We start from the raw sequence: 22,599 nt of genomic DNA on the forward strand, positions 1-22,599 counted from the left end.
CTATTCAGAGCCCCAGGACCCTGTTGGGTACAGAAAAGTGCATAAACAATTTACTTTCTTTCGCGCGAAATGCTCCAATCAGTTATTATTTCAAGGAACGAATAAAGAAATCTTCACGTACTTACTTTCTCTACAGCCTCCCAAATTCTAGCTTGTTTTGATTTAAATCCAAAACCATGAATTGCTAAAAAAAGGAAAGAAATGCAAAAGAACGTGTACAATGGATTCACAATCGTACTGGTACGCAGTCATCTCACTGGTCGCAACGCCACTGTAGAAGTGCTCTCATTTTTTTATATCTTGGGAAAACGAGAAGAAACTATTTGCAGGGATGATACTCTAACGTAAGAAAGAAAATTTATGAATATCTTGCGGGGGCAATAGTGAAATAACCGCGTGTTGCATTATTATATACAAAACATTTATGTTGGTGAGCACGCGTAAAAACTACGTATATACGTATATATGATATATATATATATACGTATATATATATAAATATATATATATATATATATATATATATATATATATATATATATATATATATATATATATATATATATATATATATATATATATATATATATATATATATATATATATATATATATATATAAAGCCATACGTGTGTATGACAACCTTATACGCAATTACCTTGTTATCTCCCCCTTTCGTTTCATTTGCAGAAGCTGCTTGTCGTGCAGAAGGTCACTATCAGTTTTGTCATCCTTGCACACGATGTGTGCACTTTATGTGCATTATTATTGTAACAATAACAGTGTAAGGAAATCTGTGTAACTTATTTTCTGGCGAGGAAATATTTTATACACATTCTTCACGTTCTCGAATGGAAATTGTCCCAGTGAAAAACAATAACATAAATCGATCATAAGTGATGGCGAACGCTTTGTATTACGTGTATTTTACCCTTCGTGAACACCACGACAAATATTGTACCTCACGCGAGCGTCGATTTTCTGCGCACTTTCAATAGGATTGCAATAAAGCTAGCTTGCTTAGTCGTCTGTGTAAAGCTCATGCTCGCAAAGCTCGGTCGGATAGAACGGCTATCTGCTAGGTTCTTCCCGGACGTGTGCCCAAAGCCGGGAACGAGAATTTGCCGCCAGTGCGGAGAAACTAGCTCCCAGAGGGGCACCAATGCCAACCAAAGTGCCTGGTATGCGGAGGAGCCCACTTGACCGCAAGCAGGGACTGCCAGCGGCGCCTCAACGACACCAAGGGGCCGCCAACAACCGCATCAGCAGCAGCAACAACGCCGCGGCCGGAGCCGCAGGCGCAGGCGCCGACCCAGATGGCTGAGCTCGGAGGGCGATCGAGCCAGCCGGAGCCGCTCGAGGAGCCGAGCCAGGAGCCAGTCAAGGAGCCATTCGAGGAGCCAAGCGAGAGACCCAGCCAGGGACAGCTCCTTCCCACCACTGCAGCCTCCGCCCATGAGGGGGCAGCAGCAACACAAGGGACAACAACAGATTAAGAAGACCCAAGACAACGCTAAGGTGAGCTGGGGACCACCCAAAACACCACCTCCGCGTTCGGGGAAAGATAATAATAATGGAGAGGAACTTAAAAATCTTAGAAAGGAAAACGAAGCATATCGCAAACGCATAGAACAGCTAGAAAGACGGTTGGAGGAGCCAATTAAAGCCCTGCAGGATCAAAGGACCGGTAGTCCCCCTAGACCGCAGACTTCACCACAACAACAACCACAGCAACCAGAATCTTTCGATGACCAAATGAGAAAATTTATGATGTTTATACAAGAGAAAGCAAATGCAATAGAACACAAAATGGCAATAATGGATCAGGAGATCCGAAACCAACGCAAACAACAAATCTGACAACAAGCTAAAGACAAATTCAACCTAAAAAGACAGGGCCTCGAAAACTACAACGCGTTTAGCACCGAGGACTAATCATGGCCAGACACGAAACAATAGAAATTTGGCAATGGAATTGCAGGGGCTATCGCAAAAAAAGGGCAACTCCTACAGTACATAAACACACAACTCACACCACCAAATATCATAGCACTACAGGAGAAGGGGAAAACCACACCAATGCTAAAAGGCTACAAGTGCTATGAAAAAGAACGCACAGTAATACTAATCAGTACATCCCTCACCGCCATAGCACACGACAGCATAACCGACACAGACATAGACCACGGTATTGTCGAAATCATACCAAAAAGGAAAAGAAAAGACAGCAGTGTCTTTGTCATAAATCTCTATTGTCCTCCGAGCCAAAAAGAGGCGGACTTCCGCAAACGTTTTGCACGAGCGAGCAAATTAGCCAAAACAAACCCCCTAGTGATTGTAGGAGATTTCAACGCCAAAGATCTGACCTGGGGTTACAAAAAACCAGACAAGAAAGGCGTGCAAGTTAAGGAAGCAGCAGATATGTACGGCTGCACCCTCATAACAGACGACAGTACGCCAACCAGACTAGGTAACAGCATAAGCTCCGACACATGCCCCGACCTGACATACATCCGGGGAACAGACAAGGCGGAATGGAAAACCTGCTGGAGAATCTGGGCAGCGATCACTACATCCTAAAAACGCAATTGGCAACCAGAAGAATAAAACGCAAAGTTGGCACCAACAAGGTGACAGATTGGAATGCCTTCAGGTAGGAATGCAAAACTATAGAGGGAAACATCGAGCCCCTAGAAGGCTGGGGAAACAAGCTCAGAAAGGTGCTCGACAAGTACACCAAAGAAATAGAAAGAACAGAGGAAACACCTGAGGTGGACTCGCGACTACTCAAGATATGGGAGGCAAGACGCGGGCTCACTAAAACATAGAAAAACAAAGTCTAAACAGGAAGCTCAAAAAGAAAATCGCAGAGATAACCAAGGTGGCGGAGAAGTATGCGGCTCAGCTGACTAGGCAAAACTGGCAGCAGTTTAGCGAGTCCCTAAACGGAACCCTTAGCACGGCAACATGGCACATACTCAAGACACTCCTGGACCCAACAAAAACAAAATCTGAAAACAATAAGGCCATACACCGCCTGGTACACCAATTCGAGGGACCGGACTCTGAACTGCTAGAGCAGCTCAGAGTCAAATGTTTTGGACATTACAACCCGGCATTCTACACACAATACAAAGGGAAAGAAAACAAGCTGCTGGACAGGCCAATCACAAAAGAAGAGGTGTACGCAGCCATAAGAAGCGTAAAAAAGAATACAGCAGCGGGCGCGGACAAAATCAGAAATTTACTTATTCGAAACCTAGGGGACGAACTGGTGGAACAACTCACCACCTTCCTCAACCAACACTGGGCTGCAGAAACGGTACCAGAGGAATGGAAACACGCCAAGATTGTAATGATCCCCAAAGCAGGCAAAAAGCTACAGTTAACAAACTTAAGACCAATCGCCCTCACATCGTGCTTAGGCAAATTATATGAGAGGATAGTAACCAAAAGACTTCAACATTGCATGGAGGAAAATGAGCTATACCCCCATAGTATGTTCGGTTTCCGATCCAAGCTTTCGACACAGGATGTCCTTCTCCAAATTAAGCATGAGGTTCTCAGCAACATACCATACAACGGAGAACACGTTTTAATGGCACTAGACATAAAAGGAGCTTTTGACAATGTCGGCCACGCGGCAATCCTGGAAGGCCTTAACTGCGTAGACTGCGGGAAGAAAGTACACCGATACGTCAAAGCATTCCTCTCCAATAGAACAGCAACAATATGTTTGGAGGCAATCCAATCGCAAAAATTCCTCACACTAAACAAGGGGACACCCCAAGGTTCAGCAATTTCCCCGATACTCTTTAACATCGCAATGATTAGCCTAGGGCATAAACTAAGCAAAATCGAAGGCATACAACATGCCATGTATGCAGATGACATCACCATCTGGGCCACTAAAGGCTCGCTGTGCCAAAAAGAAAGCTATTTGCAAAAAGCAGCCACTTGCGTGGAAGAATACGTCGGGAAAAGAGGCATTGAGTGCTCAACGGAGAAATACGAGCTTCTGAGAATTACACGGGGCAAGAAAAGCAAAGAAAGCCTTAACGTACGGCTAAAGGGGCAGCCGATACCGGACAGCCAACAAATCAGGATCCTTGGTATGTTGGTGCAATCCAACCAGCGCTGCACCCACACGCTGATAGCACTCAAGCAGTCAACAACCCATATAGCACGCATGATCACGCGGGTGTCACAAAAGAGATATGGGATGAAAGAAGGAGACACACTTAAGCTCGTTGGCAATGTGGTGGTCAGCAGGGTCGCATACTCCCGTACTTCAACTGCACCAAACAGGAAATACAAGAAGCGGACACAATTTTACGCAAAGCGTACAAAACAGCACTTCACCTGCCGAACAATACATCGACAGAGAAACTAATGGCACTTGGTTTAAGCAACACCTTCGAAGAACTAAAAGAAGCCCAAAGTATCGCACAGCTCATGAGACTCAAGGAGACCAAAACGGGAAGGGAACTGCTAATAACGCTAGGTTTCACGGAATCAATCAAAGAAACCCAAAGAACGGAGGGGATTCCTGATTAATACCGGAAAACATACACCGTTAGCCCCCTACCCAAAAACATGGACCCAAACCTCCACACGGCGCGAAGGGACGCAAGGGCGAAATACGTCGAAAAATACCTGGCCACAAAAAAACACAATAGTATACACAGATGCTGCAGTATACGCTAAGCAAAGAGACACAAACATAGTAAAGACAGCTGCGATAGTAATAAGCCAGGACTACAAAGAGATCAGCAGCGCGTCAATGAAGGACTGCTCGGTGACGGAAGCTGAGAGCCGTAGCTCTAGCGGCAGTGGAGGGCTACCAACCCGAATGGTCTTTAACAATACTCATCGACTCGCAAGCTACGTGTCGGAATTACATGAACGGCAGAATAGGACGCAGAGTGCTTCACATCCTCCGCTCCTGCATGGCTAACAAAGTCAGGCATACAATTTTCTGAGTACCGGGACACGCTGGAATAGAAGGGAACCTAAGGGCGGACCAGGCAGCACGAGAGCACACAAACCGAGCGGCCACAAGCACTGACCCTGTGGAACCCCTACCAGTCAAACCAAGCTACTCAGACATTCTGAATTACTATAAGGGGGTCCGAATCAAATACCCTCCACCCCAGAACAGCCTAAATCAGCATGAAGCATGCTCTAGTAGGAGGCTGCAAACAGGAACATACCCAAATCTAAACACACTAAGCAAGATGTTTCCCACCCAGTATAGAGACATTTGCCCCTGGTGCGGCGCCAAGCCCACCTTATATAACATTACATGGGAATGCGTTCAGAATCAACAATTCCTCCAAATAAAAGACCCGAGTGCGGAGCAGTGGGAGAGGGTGCTCTCCAGCAGCGACCCGAAAGTCCAGCATGGACTAGTAAGGCACGCTCACCGAGTAGCCACCCTCAGTGGTGCCCTGGAATAGGGGCGTCGACCCTGTGCAGATGGGGAATAAGACCGTGAAGACGGCCGACCACATCTGCCACCGCTAATTTCCAGCCAATTAGAGCAAATAAAGTTTTTTCTCCTCCCCCTCGTCCCGTGCTAAGGCACTTGTTTGCCGGGAGCAGGCGCTCGCGCTAGCCAGCGAAACCTCTTCTGGGTCGCCGTCACCATATTCATATTATCCTACGTCAACATTTTAGCCCATTCCAGAAAATTTAATATAAGGCTTGTTCGCCACGTTTTTGTTATGTTCTGAAAAAATTAATTTTTAACCTGTGCTGGCAGGTATTCTTATTTTTTTAACTTGCGACGTTGAACAAAAGCTCGGTGAAAGATTTCGTCAATGCCAGAAAACTCAAAAACACGCGCATTTGATCCCACATGCTGCGCATACAATATCACCGCCTTTAATTCTTTGTATGAATTTCCTTTACAGCATCCTACGGAAATTTTAGATCCCTATTTTATACTTATTCATACCAGGTAATGATAAAAAATTGTGAAAAGCAGCAACATTACGTGATATGCATTCCGTAGGACATCTAGAGTGTTTTATTCTACATACTAGTGCAGCTATGAAGGATAGTACAAAATTGAATAGGTGGTCACAATACAAGAAACAACCGACTCACGGTTCAATACTTCTGTGCCCATGAGTACGAATTAAACAGGAAGAAAATAAAGCCAGGCGTATCGAGAATTCGTGCAACCATATTAAGTATTATAGTCCTATCTGACAAAAAAAACTATCACGTAGCTAAAGGTATCTAAGAAGGAGTCATGGACTGTAACAATTACGCCAGGTGGCGTAAGGACTTTCTTTCTAAACCGTTATTCCTGCGTAATGCGACAGCTACCCTCTCAAGAACCACAAAGAAAATGGTTGAATGCCTGTTAGCCGACAAAAGGCTTAAATTACTTTAACGCTTCGGGGTATTTGCTCGCAATTTCGCTACAATAACTTCAGCCCTTTAGCATGTCTTCAAATGAATGACCACTACTGGCATGCAACTCAATTTAGGGATCTCTCATTTTTTCTCACGTCAGACAGAACCTAATTACATATTTTCTTAATATGCTCTTGTGTATGTCACCGCACTAACATTCGATCCATTTCTGAACTCCATAATCCAATCCCACCAAGAACTTTTCTGATATTTCAGGCTGTCTTCCGCTATCTCCTGATACACCCGATCGCGCCCACCAAAGTTCATACTGAAGCCGGCAGAACCAATCTTGGACTTGTGTTCGGCAAGCGAAGAAATGATTACGAGAGAGCCACCGCATACGCGAGCCAGAAACTGACCACCGAGGATTACAACTATGGCACTAATCGGAATAGCCATCGTCTGCGCACTCAACGAGCCTCGTCAATGCTATATGGCAGTCGCTTAGACGTCGTTCTCAACCGCCATCGCCTTTGTTGGCTAAACCTAATCCCTTCAATTTGCTGTGTAAGCTTTTTGCAAGCCCGACTAAAACCTAGGCGTGTTATAACAGCCACGTCTTGTATCAAATTCGGGTACCGTCGCTCATCGCTCACTGACCCCTGCTTTTACGTCATGCCTGTGCTGCACCTTGAACTGCACTTGTTTCTATTGATTACAACCACATTTCATTCGAGCAGTGTGATGGAGCCGCCAAGACAACTAGAGGATTTGCAAAAGTTGGTAGAGAGGAGAGCAGTTCAATTGATGTGTTTACTTGCAAAAGAATAAGCTATATTCCAAATCTATAGTGATTTGGCTATACTGGCCGCGGTCACCATCTTTGCTGAAACGTACTTTGGAAGCGCCTATGTTTTCTGCACCTCCGTGAATCTCGACGTGTGGCTATGCTGAATTATACAATGCAACAATCGAATTCATTGTCGAGCGCATAAGGAATAGCTATATTTAAAGCATCCCACAATGCGCCGACGCCGTGCCATCTAAGTATTCAAACCCCTACATGTTCGTTCGGATGACATCTTCAGGCGGCGTATTTTTTGAAAACCGAAACCTTCTACTAGCATCTTTTCAATTTTCAACAGCTACGTGCCTTACACGAGGACGACTTTGAGACACTCACTGAAGCTTCGAGCTGTGCCTTATAAAAGTAAATACGGTACATAAACCGTGCGCACCCGACAATTGTACAAACGCATGCAGTGATTTGAGAAGACTCGTTCGCATGACCTCATTAAACAAATATATATATATATATAGTGCAAAACGCTACGGGAACGAAAAGGGAGGCTTTAGGAAGACGAGGAAAACGTGCATCCTTGGCACTGATAGCTTAGTGCCAGATTCATTGTTGAATGTAGTGTGTTTATCCCTGGTGTGATCTCGTTATTGTTGGTGGCAAGCGGTCGGACCGGACGTCATCGAGCAGCTGAAAGGCAACGTAGTAAGCGCGCTATGCAAAACTCTAGATGAGTATGACCCTAAATTCAAAGTGATGGTGAGGCATTCCTTTCTTGGTATGACGAATAAAGTTACATATCCTACTGCCGGCGCGTGTTGCGTTGCCATAGTGAAGACCAGTGAATTGGTCCCAGATGAGTGGGGTGGGCTCGGGAGTGGATCTCCATAAGATAAGCAGCCTGTATTTGAGAATTGCATAGGTGCTCTGTTGAGTACATTTGCACTCCGAAATTCCAACACGCAATCACGTCACAGATTTCCCTTCAGTTGCAGAGGAACAAAATAATAATACATTAAAGAAGGATTTTGTTGTGTAATTATGCTTCGAACTAACTTCGCACTAACAGTAGCTATCGCACATCGGCTTAAAAAGGCATCCTTTGCTGTTGCTGCTATTGCATAAATGAATATTTTGTTCGTACTAAAATCAAATGTAAAGATAAACTCGTTGGTGTTCTGACTGTTTCCACAAGGCAGCGTTGCTTAGTGTATTCACATTGTATTACAATGTTGTATTCATTGAATTTGCTTAAAAAAAAGCAGCAGTACACTGTATAGCAAGTGTGCCTTGTTTCTGTCCAACAAGATACGTATTTTCAAAATCGAACATTCCTGGTGTGATCGAAGTGTATAATTATAGGTCAATATCGAGTTCTAAATCATTACAGAAGCGTAGCCATTTAGTTGCTGCTTCACTGGCACAAATAAAAAGTATACTAGTATACGGGAAACAAGAAGCTATGAAAAACGCGATGTTCGCACTACCGGTGCGTATTACAGCAAGAGATTCTTGACTTACACCGTAAATGGTATCTTTAATTTACTTGTCGAGCATCAGATGGAACCTTTACGTAGCACGAGCACTACAAATAAAATGATCTGCCAGTGCACCAGTACGCCTGAATAAATGTACATAGGACTTTTGTATTACAACGTGTGACTAATATGTAGACATCATGTATATGCCTCCGGTTGTTAACTGTATTTAGTATTTCTATTTTTAGCGGTTTTCTTTTGTTGTATGAATAATATATGTTTCGCGTTCGTGTGAGCGTTGAAAGTGTGTTTCATTTATATTATGCCGAGTATGCTCCTGACATAGTGTATGTGTTCCTTTCTGTGACATTTCATAAATGTGAATACCTTTCGGACGCTGATTAGGTTGCGTGAAGAAAGATTCTACCTTCTACACGTGCTGTTGGCTGCAAAATCAAGCTGGACCTTAGTGAAGCTCTGATAGCTTTTTGTTATGCCTCCTCGTCTCATGTTCAAAAAGAAATAGTACAGAGAGATTTATTTATTTATTTCTTGATTGATTGATTGATTGATTGATTGATTGATTGATTGATTGATTGATTGATTGATTGATTGATTGATTGATTGATTGATTGATTGATTTGACCATGCAGGGAAGAACAAAACGCCCCGGCTACAATTGGTGTCGGTGAGCCAGCCTATGCAGTATCACAAGTGGGACGAGGAGACCAAGCACGACGGCAGCCACTTGTGAATGGATTGCATTTGCTGCAAGAAAGAGAAGTTTACTGTACAGCCAGTGTGCCTTCTTTTTTGGCCAACAAAATACGTAATTTCAAAATCGAACACCCTTGCAGTGTTCGCATTGTATAAATATAGATCAATATTGAGTTCTAAATCATTACAGCAATGTAGCCATTCATTTTCTGTTTCCCTGGCACAAATAAAGAATAATACAAGTATACGGAAAAATAGAAACTACGGGAAATGCCATGTTCCCACTACCGTATGCGATATGCGGAAAACTTTCCCAAAGGGCAGCAGCCCAGCGAGTTCTTCCTTGTCTCAAAACATGCACGCACACGAAGAGGTGGAATGAGCACACAGAGAAACGAAATACGCAATTCCCGATGCCCGAAGGCCATATCCACGATTGCGATGTTAGCTAATCACCTACGGATTACTGCAGGGACTAACTGCCTCAAACTGCGAATGCAACAGAACGTGTCCCGACTTTGTCTCAGAGTCTACATTGCTGCATTTTCACGGTGCATATTCGACTATGACTCGTTTCTTCTTCGTCTGAACGTACCTCGGCATTGCAAAAAAGTGCAACTGATCAGCGGTGTGTACGGTTTTGCAGTGAAGTACATCATTCTGTTGCTGCATACGTGAAAACACAAAGAGAGCCCTGATCGGCAGTTGAACTAGCTTGACATGCCTGCTACTCACCTGAACCTGCTAAGCCCTATTGAATGCGTTGGCTGAACAGAGGCCGGCATCACCGCTACGACAAACTCCACCAGCCGCGGGGATGTGGGAGGGGGGAGGGGAGAAAGTCGGAGAAAGGCGAATGTCGTTGAAGACCACTGAGGCAGATAAACCCGCCAAAAGGATTACTATAAAAGTGGTTAGACGAGCTTTTTTTGTGTCCTTGAAAGGCAGCCACGCGAGTACCAATCACTAGTCGTAACAGCACAACTTGTACACCAGCATGCCGCCAAACAGCAGCTCCGTTCATTTACACAGACAGGGATTTCCGATGACGCCATGCACGTATGATATAGATCAACTATCACCCTGCATGTTTGCAATGATCACCATGAGAGCGTCGAGTAGTGTATACACTGACACCATTACAGCCATCACCTTGGCCAGCGTTAGAGGGGAGCGAACGGAAGAGCACGAATACATTGGCAAAGTGCGTGAAACACACCTTATCCAACAGCAATCACATCGATACACAGTCCTGTCACGTCACTTTCTTGCATATTCCAAGCCATCGGCAGAAATCTCAACACTGGTGGCTTGTCACCAGAATGAGTTCTTACTAGACCAGTCGACGTATGGCACGCTCAGACAAGAACAGTCGGGCTCTGCGTCGGCGGGCATGTTAAGAGCTCAGGTAGCGCAAACGTTAACGCGATGTACCAATTGAAGCAGGATTACCACGTGCATTGCTCCAGTTTCTGCGGAACCATGTGCACAAAATTACAATCTCTTGTCGAATGACAATGGACATACAACAAGTGACCTAGAAGCGAAGCACGGATACGGTCAGCGTTTTGAAGATGGCGCTGGGACAGGGAGCATACGTTACGATCGAACTGGCAACAACCTTGGAAGATTATTGCACGTGACGACAGTGGCAGAGAAATAAAGAAGTACGATAGGAAAGGTAAAAGTTGCAAGGTGAACTCTCATTCTATATATATATATATATATATATATATATATATATATATATATATATATATATATATATATATGCGCGTGTGTGCTGTCACACATACAAATGCCCGTCGTCCATTCTGCGGGGCTTACAAAACATACGGGCCGCCGGTGACAACAAGCCGAAACCTCATCACTGCATCCTCCATTGCGATCGCAGCCACGTGCACTCCTTTCACTTAAAAATGGCTGCGCAGCAACGCTGTCATACGCCGACCTTTGTTTAGTAGAGGGTTAAATAGCTATAAACTCAACTCAGCGACGCCGACGTCGTCACTGTGGCACTGTTGCAATCGCTGTTCTTTAACGTTTTGTATTGGCGTGCTCGAAATTCCCAACGTGGTCGCTATATACGCCTGACACAAAGACACCCCAAAATCATTTAGAAAAGTAGACATCTACCGTACAGGCGTTCTAGCGATAGAAAACAGGCGAAAAGGAGCATCTTCTTTTTGGCCAAGATCTCATGCAGATGAGGAGACGGTCGAACAACTTTCTGGACACAAAATGAGCAAACTCGGCAAACACAAAACTTGAAAAAAAAACGCAATGGTGGCTGATAAATAATTTTAGCGCCTGCAAGAACAATCTTGTAGCTAGCAGTGACGCCATTTAACCTGATACACTAATTTCGAAATTTGTCAGTCTCACTTGAAATGTGCCGTGCCATGTTCCTTGCTGCATTGCGCACTGAAAACATACAAAGGATCCCATACTGTGTCATGCGCCCGCAGCGAAACTCCATCTGGTAAGCCGCGGCCCTTCACTGTAACGTAAATGCTCTTAACTAAAGTGATCGCATGTGCGTCAACGGTATTATACTTTCTGATGATCGTGTTTAAAGTATTTGTCACGTATGATTTTTATGCCACGTTTTTATGACTTTAGTTATTCTTTCTTCCAAAATATGTGTGTTGTACAGGTGGGGCATGAGGCATGCAATCTTCGCGAGAAGTTTGCGATCCTGTATGCTACCTAAGTGGGCCCCTTTGTACTTTGCATAGCATTGCAGAGAGAATGCGTTGGACGTAGGTGGTTATTGCATTACATACGTCTAGGCGTAGATGTGGTAGAGGGAGAAACGATACACTTTACGAATTACAGCAGTGAAATCGTTCGCAAACGACTGTTACTAGTTTTAATTATGAATCAATGGCAGATACAAACGCTACAGCAGCGAGATGCGTACAGCTAAGCTAATCATATTACCAGGCGCCAGCAGTGCGAAGAAACGTACTGCATTGCAGTGAGTTATCAGGTAACACCGAAAGAATGCCGCGAACACCATTGTCTTTTTTTGTGTTATTTCAATAGTTTGCACATGCACTAGTACATTTCCCTTGCGAACGAAACGCTCGTTGTAGGAGCTCCAATTCTTGCCTGTAAAGCGCCTTCTGCTGCTTTCTATGAAAACCTATGCCATGAAAATTGTTCAAATATTGCTTTACATCGTGCTGAATAGTATGAATCGACATTCAAAAACCGAATAGAGTGAAATTCTCGTTATTCACGTAAAATCATGTTTGTCACGACTGTCTGTTTTCCCAATAAATTCAGCAGTTGAGTAAACTCGCTTCGATGTTTTCGCATTCGTGCACGCATAAGCACGAATAAATACAGCCAGAAAAGGCTATGCGTAAAGCCGCTCACCAGAAACAAACAAAAAAGGCGGGGAAGCGCAAGGTAAGTGCATTTTGGCCAAAGAGGCCACCACTGCAACCAAAAGGGCAGCAAATCATCTTAGAACATGAAAAAGTGTTCAGTTGGAGAAACATCATTTGCAAAACGTAAACACTAAATGCGAACAATAATGGGGGCTTGATGAGTTATGAAACCACTTGACTACATTTGACCAAGCATTGCACTTTATAATCGACAAAAATGAGGAATTACACACCCGTGGCTGCTTCTATGCCGCGAATCACTGTCATCCCACTGTATGTTTACTCTACGAAATGCGCCAGAATTTTCTTCCGCGTGCAGTGCGAAACAAGAATGAGCAATCAGCAGTTTCTGTCTTCACCAACAGGTAACGCTACAGCCAACAGAACCAATTCATATTGGCAAACAAGCGTATTAGATGCTAAAAACACCCTGCCTGTCGGGAGTCGCGTAACTGCTCTATTGAAGTGGTCGGATAGCGAACAGTTGGCGATCTAGTAGTTTTGGGAGACAAATCAAATTATTCTAGCCCGACGAAAATACACAAGAGTAAAATATTACAATATTTATTGGTTCAATTTTTAATCCCGAAATATTACCAAAAATTAAACAAAACTCACATTCACCAAAGCAGAACACGGCACAAAGGCAGGTCAGAAAACTCGTGTAATACAGGAATTTCATTGCTGTTTTATTCGCCAGCATCTGCTCGGGCCTGAAAATGAAAAACTGCATGGGTGTTGAAAACGAAAGCGTAAAGTTTATAAAAAAAGTCGTTTCGCAAATATAGCTAGCTACTTGTGCTTTCTTTCAGCAGGTTGTTTTTTCGGGTAAACATTTTACCACATTATCGATGTTGTCACCATATCATTGGGTTCAAAGTGAAACTTGTGTAAAATTTAGTAAAATATGCCGCCACTTTCGTAGTAGTACGGCTGTTTCTAATCAGATTAGAGAAGCAAAGACAATTGCGTTGTACAACGTACCATATAAGAGACGAGCATGGTTTCTTGTGGAATGATTGGCAGCAAACGTATCTGTAGCCGGTAGGTTTTAGCAGTGGGACATATTCGAATAGCGCTAAACAGGCGCGGACGAGAATGAGAAGTGCAAATAGCATGACGCTTGTGATCACATTGTTGTCATTCTAGACTTTTCCAGTGCTAGATTAATGTTTAATTTTGAAATGCATTTCAACTAACCCAGCTTTCTTCTGCAATTTTTGTTGGTGCATTCATTGAGTAGTGGCTTAGCGCAAAACAGCACTGAAGGAAGAGAAAATATGAGGACAAGACCTTACTGCCCAATACTGTTTTTGCATAAAACAAGCGAATATATGCACACATAAATTACGGAAATGTGAGGTGAGCAAAAAAATCAACACAGAAGAGCAGCGATCAAAACCGATCAATAAAAGAAAAATCCGGCAGGAACTCGACATTCGGGAATTGTCATACAATGCACAGCATTCTTTGCAATCATTACTTATGAAGCTTGTGATTTACACTTGATGCTAGGACTGCCATATTTTAGGAAATATGCATCTCCAAAGAATACCACGCACACTATGACGTTTTCGTCAATAAACTCGCTTTTACCACGAATCTTGTGTTTGGTAAATGAAACAAAATTTGTAGTCATTTCTTGATGAGAAAGCTTCGAACGGCCCATTGGGCGAAAAAACCCTCGTACCATTGCCATTACCATTGCCATTGGCTGTGGCGCGACGTCATGAGCGCGCCTCGACGGAGTTCGCATTGGCTGCGACGCAATGACATCAGCGCGCCTCTACGGAGCGGAGTGAAAGCTAGGGAACACCTGGTGCCGCACTAGCGCCATGTGTTGCGTGAGGGCAGAGGGCACCGCCGCGACGCCGCGTCACTCTCGCTCTCGCTCTCAGAAGCCTGTGTTACTTGTCCTGGCAAACTCTCTAGCTGCGCCTCGACAAGGCCTAATCAAAACGCGCCAAGCGTCCACACTAGCTTCCCCGGGAGGAGTTCATAACGGGAACGACCGTTCAGGGACGTGTAAATAAACAATAATAATAATAATAATATAATGATTTATTTCCATCACCATTACATTGATGGAGGGGATGGGAATAAAAGCGATTGACGCTTGACTAAGTTCCCACCAGCAGGTGAGCAGTGGCATGCGACGGCACCTCTGTCACGACAGCAAATACAAAGTCAAAGAAAGCATTAGTATAAAAACAAGTATGCAAAATACACAATCACCTGTGTGTGTGAAAAAAATATAAACCGATTAAAAAGAAATACAAGTACAGCAACTGAGAGCAAAAACGCTTACGAAACAGCGAAAGAACAGCAACCAAAAATGCGCTTATTACACAATTAGACAAAAAAACGTTCACAGATGTCTAAATGTTGTACAATCAAAGGGACGCGTTAATGAGAAAGTAGTTGCGAAGGTTAGAGCAGCTAATACTTCCCAAGTCTTTATTTTCATCAATTAATTTGTTAAGTAAGGATGGAAGTTGAAATGCTACCATTTGGCGCCCATAGTTTGTTCTTACTTTTGGTAATACCCAGTGTGGTTTATGCCGGCGTGGATATGTGCAATGAAATAATTCAATCGGGGCTAAGTCAGATATATTACTTATGCATCTTCTTTGTTCTAGTTTGTAGGTGCGTAGTAGTCTATAGGCATAGAGGCTGAAAACGTTAATGTTTTCAAATTCACAACTCATAACTGCTCAGGTGCTCTCTGATTTTGAGCACGAAAGTATTTTATGCCGGGGTTCACCATCAACTTTGTGCAAAGGATGTGATAGCGGCGCGAATCCATAAAATATGCTCCATCTTGACAGGGATGGAGCCGCCATTTAGAAGTAAAGCGAAGTACTGTATGATGACACTAACAAGCGCCCACAGTGAGCGCTTCGACAGTCCTAGCGCAGCGGAAGCTCCAACGAGTTGTCGGCTCGTGTAGGCGTTTCATGCCTTCTGCTGAGGGGACGATGCAGTTTCCGCATATAGTTTGTCGTTCGCCTCAGATTAGCTTGTGACGCCTCGCAGTCTACCAGGTGCAGCTTCAACATGTATCAACAGTGCTTACACGCCGCCTACTGCTTCGGGCGCATATAGCGTTCCGGAAGGTCCAACGTACCGCGTATCGGCTCCGTGGATTTTCGACTGGAATTGAGGACAAGAGCACTGTACCCCGAAATGTTTGCTGTCATCCCACGACGAACATTGCAAGGATCCTGCAGACACGACCTGAGGCTGGTTGCCTAATTTTTGGCAATTTATGTTGATCTAAAGGTCATGCCAGGCCGCGATCAAGCTAACCCTTACGAGGGCTAGCTCGGCTAGCTCTGCGCAGCCCCCGTAGGGAATTTCCCGGACATGGCGGCGCAGATCACCGGGTAACACCCGACTTGTATGAATTGGTCCGAAATGAAGCATATGCCCCAAGATAAAGACATCCCGCCCAAAGGGAAGTGAGTGTCTTCAAGCTGTTGTAGGCCATGGAAATGCCAGCAAGAAGCGAACATGGCTACCAAGAGCTGTGCCGCTGACGTGAGCGACGGCAGGGAATTCACTCCGAGCCGGTAATCCCTGCGGTTCTCGCGCTGCGCCGCTGCTGCAAACGAAGGCGGATCGCACTTGGTGCCCGAAACCGACGCCCAGACACCATTCCGAGGACCTAATGGTAGTGTTGAAGCCCCAGGTACCCTTGACCTGAAAGTGGCTTTCAAGCATGGTGACATGGTATCGGCGGTCGCCCAATACGTGGGTGAAGTGGACACCCGGGATTTCAATGTGTGACCTCTATGGGAGAAGAACGTCATCGCCCGCGGCACCCAGGCAACACCGGTAGGTGACACGCTGGTCAAAGACTTCTATCTGCAGGTAGTGAAACACTTCAGTCGATTCCGCGGTCATCTGACGCTGAATGGAGAACTATGCGAGGGTGTGACCAACATCCTCGAGGATGAAATCTCCGACTCTCTTAAGCCCAAGCCATATTGGAGGGAGGGCGAAATCACTTTTGTCTAAAAATTGCAAACTAGCAACGTGGTGGTGGTTAGATTTATGGCCCGAAGACTGCCCCGTTACATACAATATAAATATGAATGCCTCCCGCTCATTGCGTTCACTCCTAAAGAAATGTACACCCTTTAGGTCGTATCTTGCCACACAACAATAATCGTCATCTGTCTTGCTTGCGTTTCCTTTCTTGAAAACGCAGCGCTAGCTACTTTCTTGTCGAGAATTTCCTGTCATGCTCATAACGCGCGGGCCGTTCGTGACTGCAAATACCGGGCTCGCTGCCTTGAAGAAATGAAATGTGGGCAAGACAGATGACGATTATTTCTGTGTGGCAAGATACGACCCAATTAGCGTAATTTGTTTAGGAGTGTATAAGAAGACCATTCCCGCGTGCTACAGATTAGGTATGGTGCTCCACAGGGAGGATAACTTCCACCATCAAGAGTACGGAAGATGTGGTTACCGTGTTAAAGAAGTCATCTCCACAACAGATGGACTTGCAGAACAAGAGTGTTCACTATTGTGCATAATCTGCAAAGGAGCCCACTTCACGCGATCTCCAGAGTATGCCGGAAAATTCCACGAACTGCAGCGGCCTTGATCAACGACCCAATGCAGAGCAGGGGCAACGTCATCAACGCGGCAGCAATGGCAAGGACAACAACCCCCACCCTTACAAATAAAGATTTCAGGCCTTCTGCTGAGGTTACGATGAAGTCCGGACAAGCACCACTGGGCCGGACGACGCAGGAGATGCAGAATGTCATGCAGTCCAGGACCGGGTCGACGCCGCCAGGCTTCAAAGCTGGGGATTTACCCCATTTGGCAACTCTTCAACACAGGTGAGTAACTGGGCGGGAGTCACCTCTCAAGCCTCGTCACCCACTGTGCATCCATGTGCTCACACTGGAAGATACCGGGGCAGAGACTGCGATTCCGAGAGGACCCATGGAAGACCAGGAAGACTAGGCATCCGCATGTTTGGGCAGCACCCTAGCGTCAGCACGCGAGTCCCCTACTAACGACTTAGAGGCCTGGGTTAACGCCCTGGAGCAGTAAATACAGGCCTTAACGGGGCAGATGTCTCAACTCGCAAATATCAATCACGCAGTCCAATCTGCCATTCAACTGCGCACACAGCAAATAGTCACAATAGTTACGCAACAAGTGACTCAATACATCAACCCATGGATCAAAACTAACCCAAGGCACTTTTGCCCCACAAGTACCATTAGGGAGGTCGGGCGTCCGAGCTAATTCCTCCGCGCAACAGAGGACAAGGAACGCGAAGAACTTGCTGATTTACTAGATACATTGCAAGGTGCCGGTACGGTTCTGCTAGTGAATCCAGCTGTAATTCAATCCCTTCAAAAACAAAGTGTTGTGGATAAGGACGACTTCAAGAAAAATAAAAGGAGATCCGAACCGTTATCAGTAATACAGTGGAATTGGAGACGTTTCGGGACCGACAGAAATTAGCCGAACTTCGCCTCTACCTAGACACCATAGCGGGCGTTGTGGCCCTGGTAGCCTTCGTGCTCAAGTAAAATCACGGGCTATAACACGTTTCAATGAGACCCATCCACCTGTCTTCTGGTAGAAAATCCAAACACAGTTCAAGAAGTTGATCTGGACCTTAACAATGACGATTCTTACACGATGGTTACGGTACTTCCCCTGCGGATGACAGATCCCTCCGTATACGTACACGCACACGTAATCGGGCACTAAAGCTAGCAGGTAGAGAGCCGCTAATCACTGTGGGGAATTTTAGCGCCCCTAGACGGCTATGGGGCTATAAACGATAGGAGGCCCGGGGATCCAAGCTTCCAGAACGTATCTCCAATCTGCACATCACCCTTCATACCGATCCTGCTAACCCCATGCGAATAGGTAGCTCAGTCGATCGGTACCCCTGGCGTTATCTCAAACTCAAGAAAGATACACAACACGGTGAGTGGACTAACATGAGAGACACCCTTCACAGCGATCACTGCGTCATTATTGTGTTGGTACATCCAAGACCCCTAAAACGACCTCTCACCCAAGCTCGGCTACCAGACTGGCAGGCTTTCCGCATGTCACAGTTTCCCTCTAACCTGCTTGCACAAGGTTTCGTGTCCTGGACCAACGCACTAACCTCTACTCCAAGGAAGCTCACCAAAGCCACTGAACACCCTGCAGTAGACAGCCACTTACCCATCTCTGAGACGTACGCAAGGGACTCACTAAACGCTGGAAACGTCAGAAACTCAACCGCAGCTTTCGCAAACGAATAAAAGACATCACCCAACCAGCAGCAAAGTATACTTCCCAGCTAACTGACTCTAACTGGGCAGATGAGTGTAACAGAGCCACGGACGATGTGTCACAAAAGAACACATGGCGACTCTTCCAGAGCCTTGCTGATCCCTCGCAAACTAGAGGGGAGGCTGAGCGTCACTCCAGAAAGGTTTACACAATTTTCAGGGCCCAACAACACATTTGGTGGGGATCCTTAGGGACAGGTACTTAAGCCAACAACAAAACCCGCGGGGGTTGGAGAGCCTCTATGCAGGCAGAGATAATCCGGAACTGAATCAACTTTTCCAGCTTTACAAAGTCAAAGCGGCACTGGCTAAAATGAGACGAGGAACCGCGCATGGGTGGGACAAGGTTACGGTCAAATCGTTGGCCAATCTCCCTAACCTGGATTATGTTGATCTCTTGAAATACACTAGCACCATTTCGAAAGGGTAAATCCCCTTACCTATAAGCTGGACGGCGTCTTTGGCCACTTTTATTCCAAAGGCCGACAAGCCTGTAAACACGGACAACTTAGGCCCATCGCTTGCATCCTGCGTGGGGAAGCTCATGGAGACCATGGTACGAGATCCTCTCTCAGAATACGTTGAGGCCAGCAATAAGTTTGCGGACACAATGTTCGGCTTCAGACCTCAGAAATCAGCGCAGGGCGTTCTCTTGAAACTCGATCGAGAAGTAATAGAGCCTGCCGCAGTGGAGCACCCCGATCGAGTGGTCCTTGACTCAGATCTCCATGGGGCCTTCGACAATGTCAAACATGCAATAATTCTTGAACACCTCAGTGAGACGCATTGCGGTTGAAGCAAATTCTACTACATTAAGGATTTCCTGTCGAGCAGAGCCGCACTGTTCCGTCTTCAGAACGATGAATATGGACCATAACAACAGGGGAATAGGGGGATACAAGAAGGTGAAGTGCTGCCACCCCATACATAAGCATTGCAATGATGCACCTCCCGGCACAACTGCAGGGTATCGAAGAATAAAAACACGCGCTGTACACCGGCGATATCACACTCTGGGTGACACAAGGCAACTTAGGCCGCATGGAGGAAAGCCTGCAAGCAGCAGCTTGCGCGGTGGCCGCTGCACTCTTCAACGTTTCCCAAACCAGTAGGAATTGTCCACATCAGGGACTCCCTTAAAGACAATACGACTGTCAAAATTTCCGTACCTAGCGGTCCCATACACGAATCCGGGGAAATCAGAATACTTGGTCTATACATCCACAACCAATTACGCGTGGACACAACACTAGCCAAGCTACAGAAGATTGGGGACCAGATGGATTGTATAGGGGCTGGGTCTCCATCCAGCAAGGCGGTCTCTGAAGCAAGAACGCTTGGTGGCCAGCCCACACTTTTGTCACCAGCCCAATCTTATAATAGATGTCCTACCTCCACCTTAGGAAGCATGAATAAGGCAAAGTCGAAGTCATCCTAGGCAAAACAGTAAAAAGAGCCCATGATATTCCCATTTCCACTTTGAATGGACGCGTCCTCCCTCTTAGAGTGTTGAACACTTCCCCAGAATCAAAGAGGCTCACCTCATAATCCAGTACACTAGGCTGGCACAAACATCATCTGGATGTAATTTACTGGATGTGAGTTACCCATCAAACATGATATTCACATATATGAGAGGGTACGGGGCCCTAACTATGGCATCTCGCCACACTAATTGACCCACTCCCTACATAGATGGATCGCGGGGTTTATAGCGGTCGCCGGGAAGCATGTGTACTGATGCTGGAAAGGCGCCATGAAAGAGGGAGTGAGAACCGCTAGCCCAAGCCCACGGTGGTGGTACATATGGCAGCGGTTATCCAGAACCATAGACAGCTGGACGGACTCTCGTTTATTACACCAGGACCAATAAAGGCGGAGCAGGTAGCTATTGCAATCGCTGACTCGGATGCTTGCTCTAAACACATTATTACGAACTGATACAAACCATGCAGCTACTGTGAAGCAGGGTGGGTAACTCCACTCCCGGAAAGAATACTGCGAGCTTGCATGAGCGACACCGCTCCCACTGCCAAACACATAATTTGAACTCCAGGTCATCAGCGCTCAAATGGGAATGAGGCCGCCAATGCGGCTGCCCACGCATTCATTTCCTGGAAACCTGCCGACAACCCTCTCCACAAGTAAGAAGGAGGCCTCCTTCTTAGGTTCAGAGAAATTCTAGCCTACATAAGGCTGGTCACCGCCAGTATCTCACCCCGGCTAACCGTTTTGGCAAAGCCGAACGAACGTATCATCCTCAGGCTTCTTTCTAGCACGATGCTGTGCCCCGCTATGATGCAACACTTTGATCCTACGCTCAATGGCAGGTGCCAGCACTGTGGGGAGGCAGCCGATGCCTACCTCACGGTCTGGGCCTGTCAGTGTACTCCGACCCTAACTCCCAAACCATACCCAACCTGAGAGGGCTGGGAGGCGACCGTGCTTGCTTGCTCAGATCTTTAGGCCCACAAGGCCTTGGTCCAGAAAGCCAGGCTTGTGCCTTCAACCAGTGAAGTCACTGACTAGGGACTTCATCTATTAGAGCCATAATGGGACTCACATCTCTCATTCACGTAATAAAGGTGTTTCACCAACACTACCATCTATTGCTTCGCTAAGCGACGCAGAGAGACAGCTGCGTCGACCGGCGAATCTAACATCACTCGGTTGACAGAAACGCCAGCATGAAGCCGAACGGCGGCACGCCTTCGCGCGCATGCTGGGTACTTCCATTCCCATTCCTGAAGCTGAACTCTCCGCAACTCAACCGGCTTCCCAAGACACTACGGAGCCGGATAAAATGTTCGTACCTTCGGCGAAGCGACTGGGCAGTAGGATGCCACTCGCTAAAGGACGACTCCCGCCAATGAAATCTACGACACGGGCACCAGCCAGAAAATCATGTATCTCGTTGCAGCGAACCGTCAGTTCACGAAGCAAGTTACTATCAACCCGTTCGGTTTCGCATGAATTGTTTACGAACGCCTGTGGTTTCTAACGGACTTGCAGTCCTCCGGCGCGTGATATAAACGGCTTTTATGAAGGCATGTTTCACTTTTGCGTTCCACCGATTCCTGTGATAAAGGAGTCAACGATAACTTTATTTCACGCGTTATTTGCCCGCAGACGCGCCCACATGCGTTCCAATGCGTCCAGCTCAGGAGCTCTTCTTTGTTGTAGAAGACGCAATTGTATCGTTGCTCGCGTTTTCCTCGCGTATGTCGCCTGCAGAAGCTTTCGGCTGTGTTTTAACTGCGCCTTCGTAACGGCTGTGAACATGAACAGACGTGTGTCTCCAACGGTAAGCACCTCAACAAAGTATACTCTGTCAGGGATGTTTTGACTTGCCTATGAAGTAATGAGCGGTGTGTTGTTCCTTGGAACAAAGAAGGAGAATTTTCCTTTCCCTTGTTAAATGACTACATTCCTGTCCTCATGATGCTCTATGATAGTGTTTTCGTCGCTACGCCACTGTGAACCTAATGAACAGCATTTAGAGCGGTCGCTTATATTCCA

The 22,599-nt window shown here is 45.9% G+C and overlaps 1 protein-coding gene across 4 annotated transcripts in view; it reads right to left on the bottom strand.

The window, feature by feature from the left end:
* LOC126520206 (uncharacterized) overlaps window positions 1-22,599 on the bottom strand; it is a 67,702-nt gene that overhangs the window by 43,154 nt on the left and 1,949 nt on the right. For all 4 annotated transcript variants that reach the window (XM_072289683.1, XM_072289684.1, XM_072289681.1 and 1 more), the window contains exons 2-3: window positions 13,376-13,470; window positions 126-184 (exon numbers count right to left, since the gene is read on the bottom strand). In XM_072289683.1, coding sequence (XP_072145784.1) covers window positions 126-184; window positions 13,376-13,460 — 144 coding nt within the window. In that variant the 5' untranslated portion in view covers window positions 13,461-13,470. The remainder of the gene's footprint in view (window positions 1-125; window positions 185-13,375; window positions 13,471-22,599) is intronic.

Source organism: Dermacentor andersoni, chromosome 8, assembly GCF_023375885.2.
Source record: "Dermacentor andersoni chromosome 8, qqDerAnde1_hic_scaffold, whole genome shotgun sequence".
NCBI lineage: Eukaryota > Metazoa > Arthropoda > Arachnida > Ixodida > Ixodidae > Dermacentor > Dermacentor andersoni.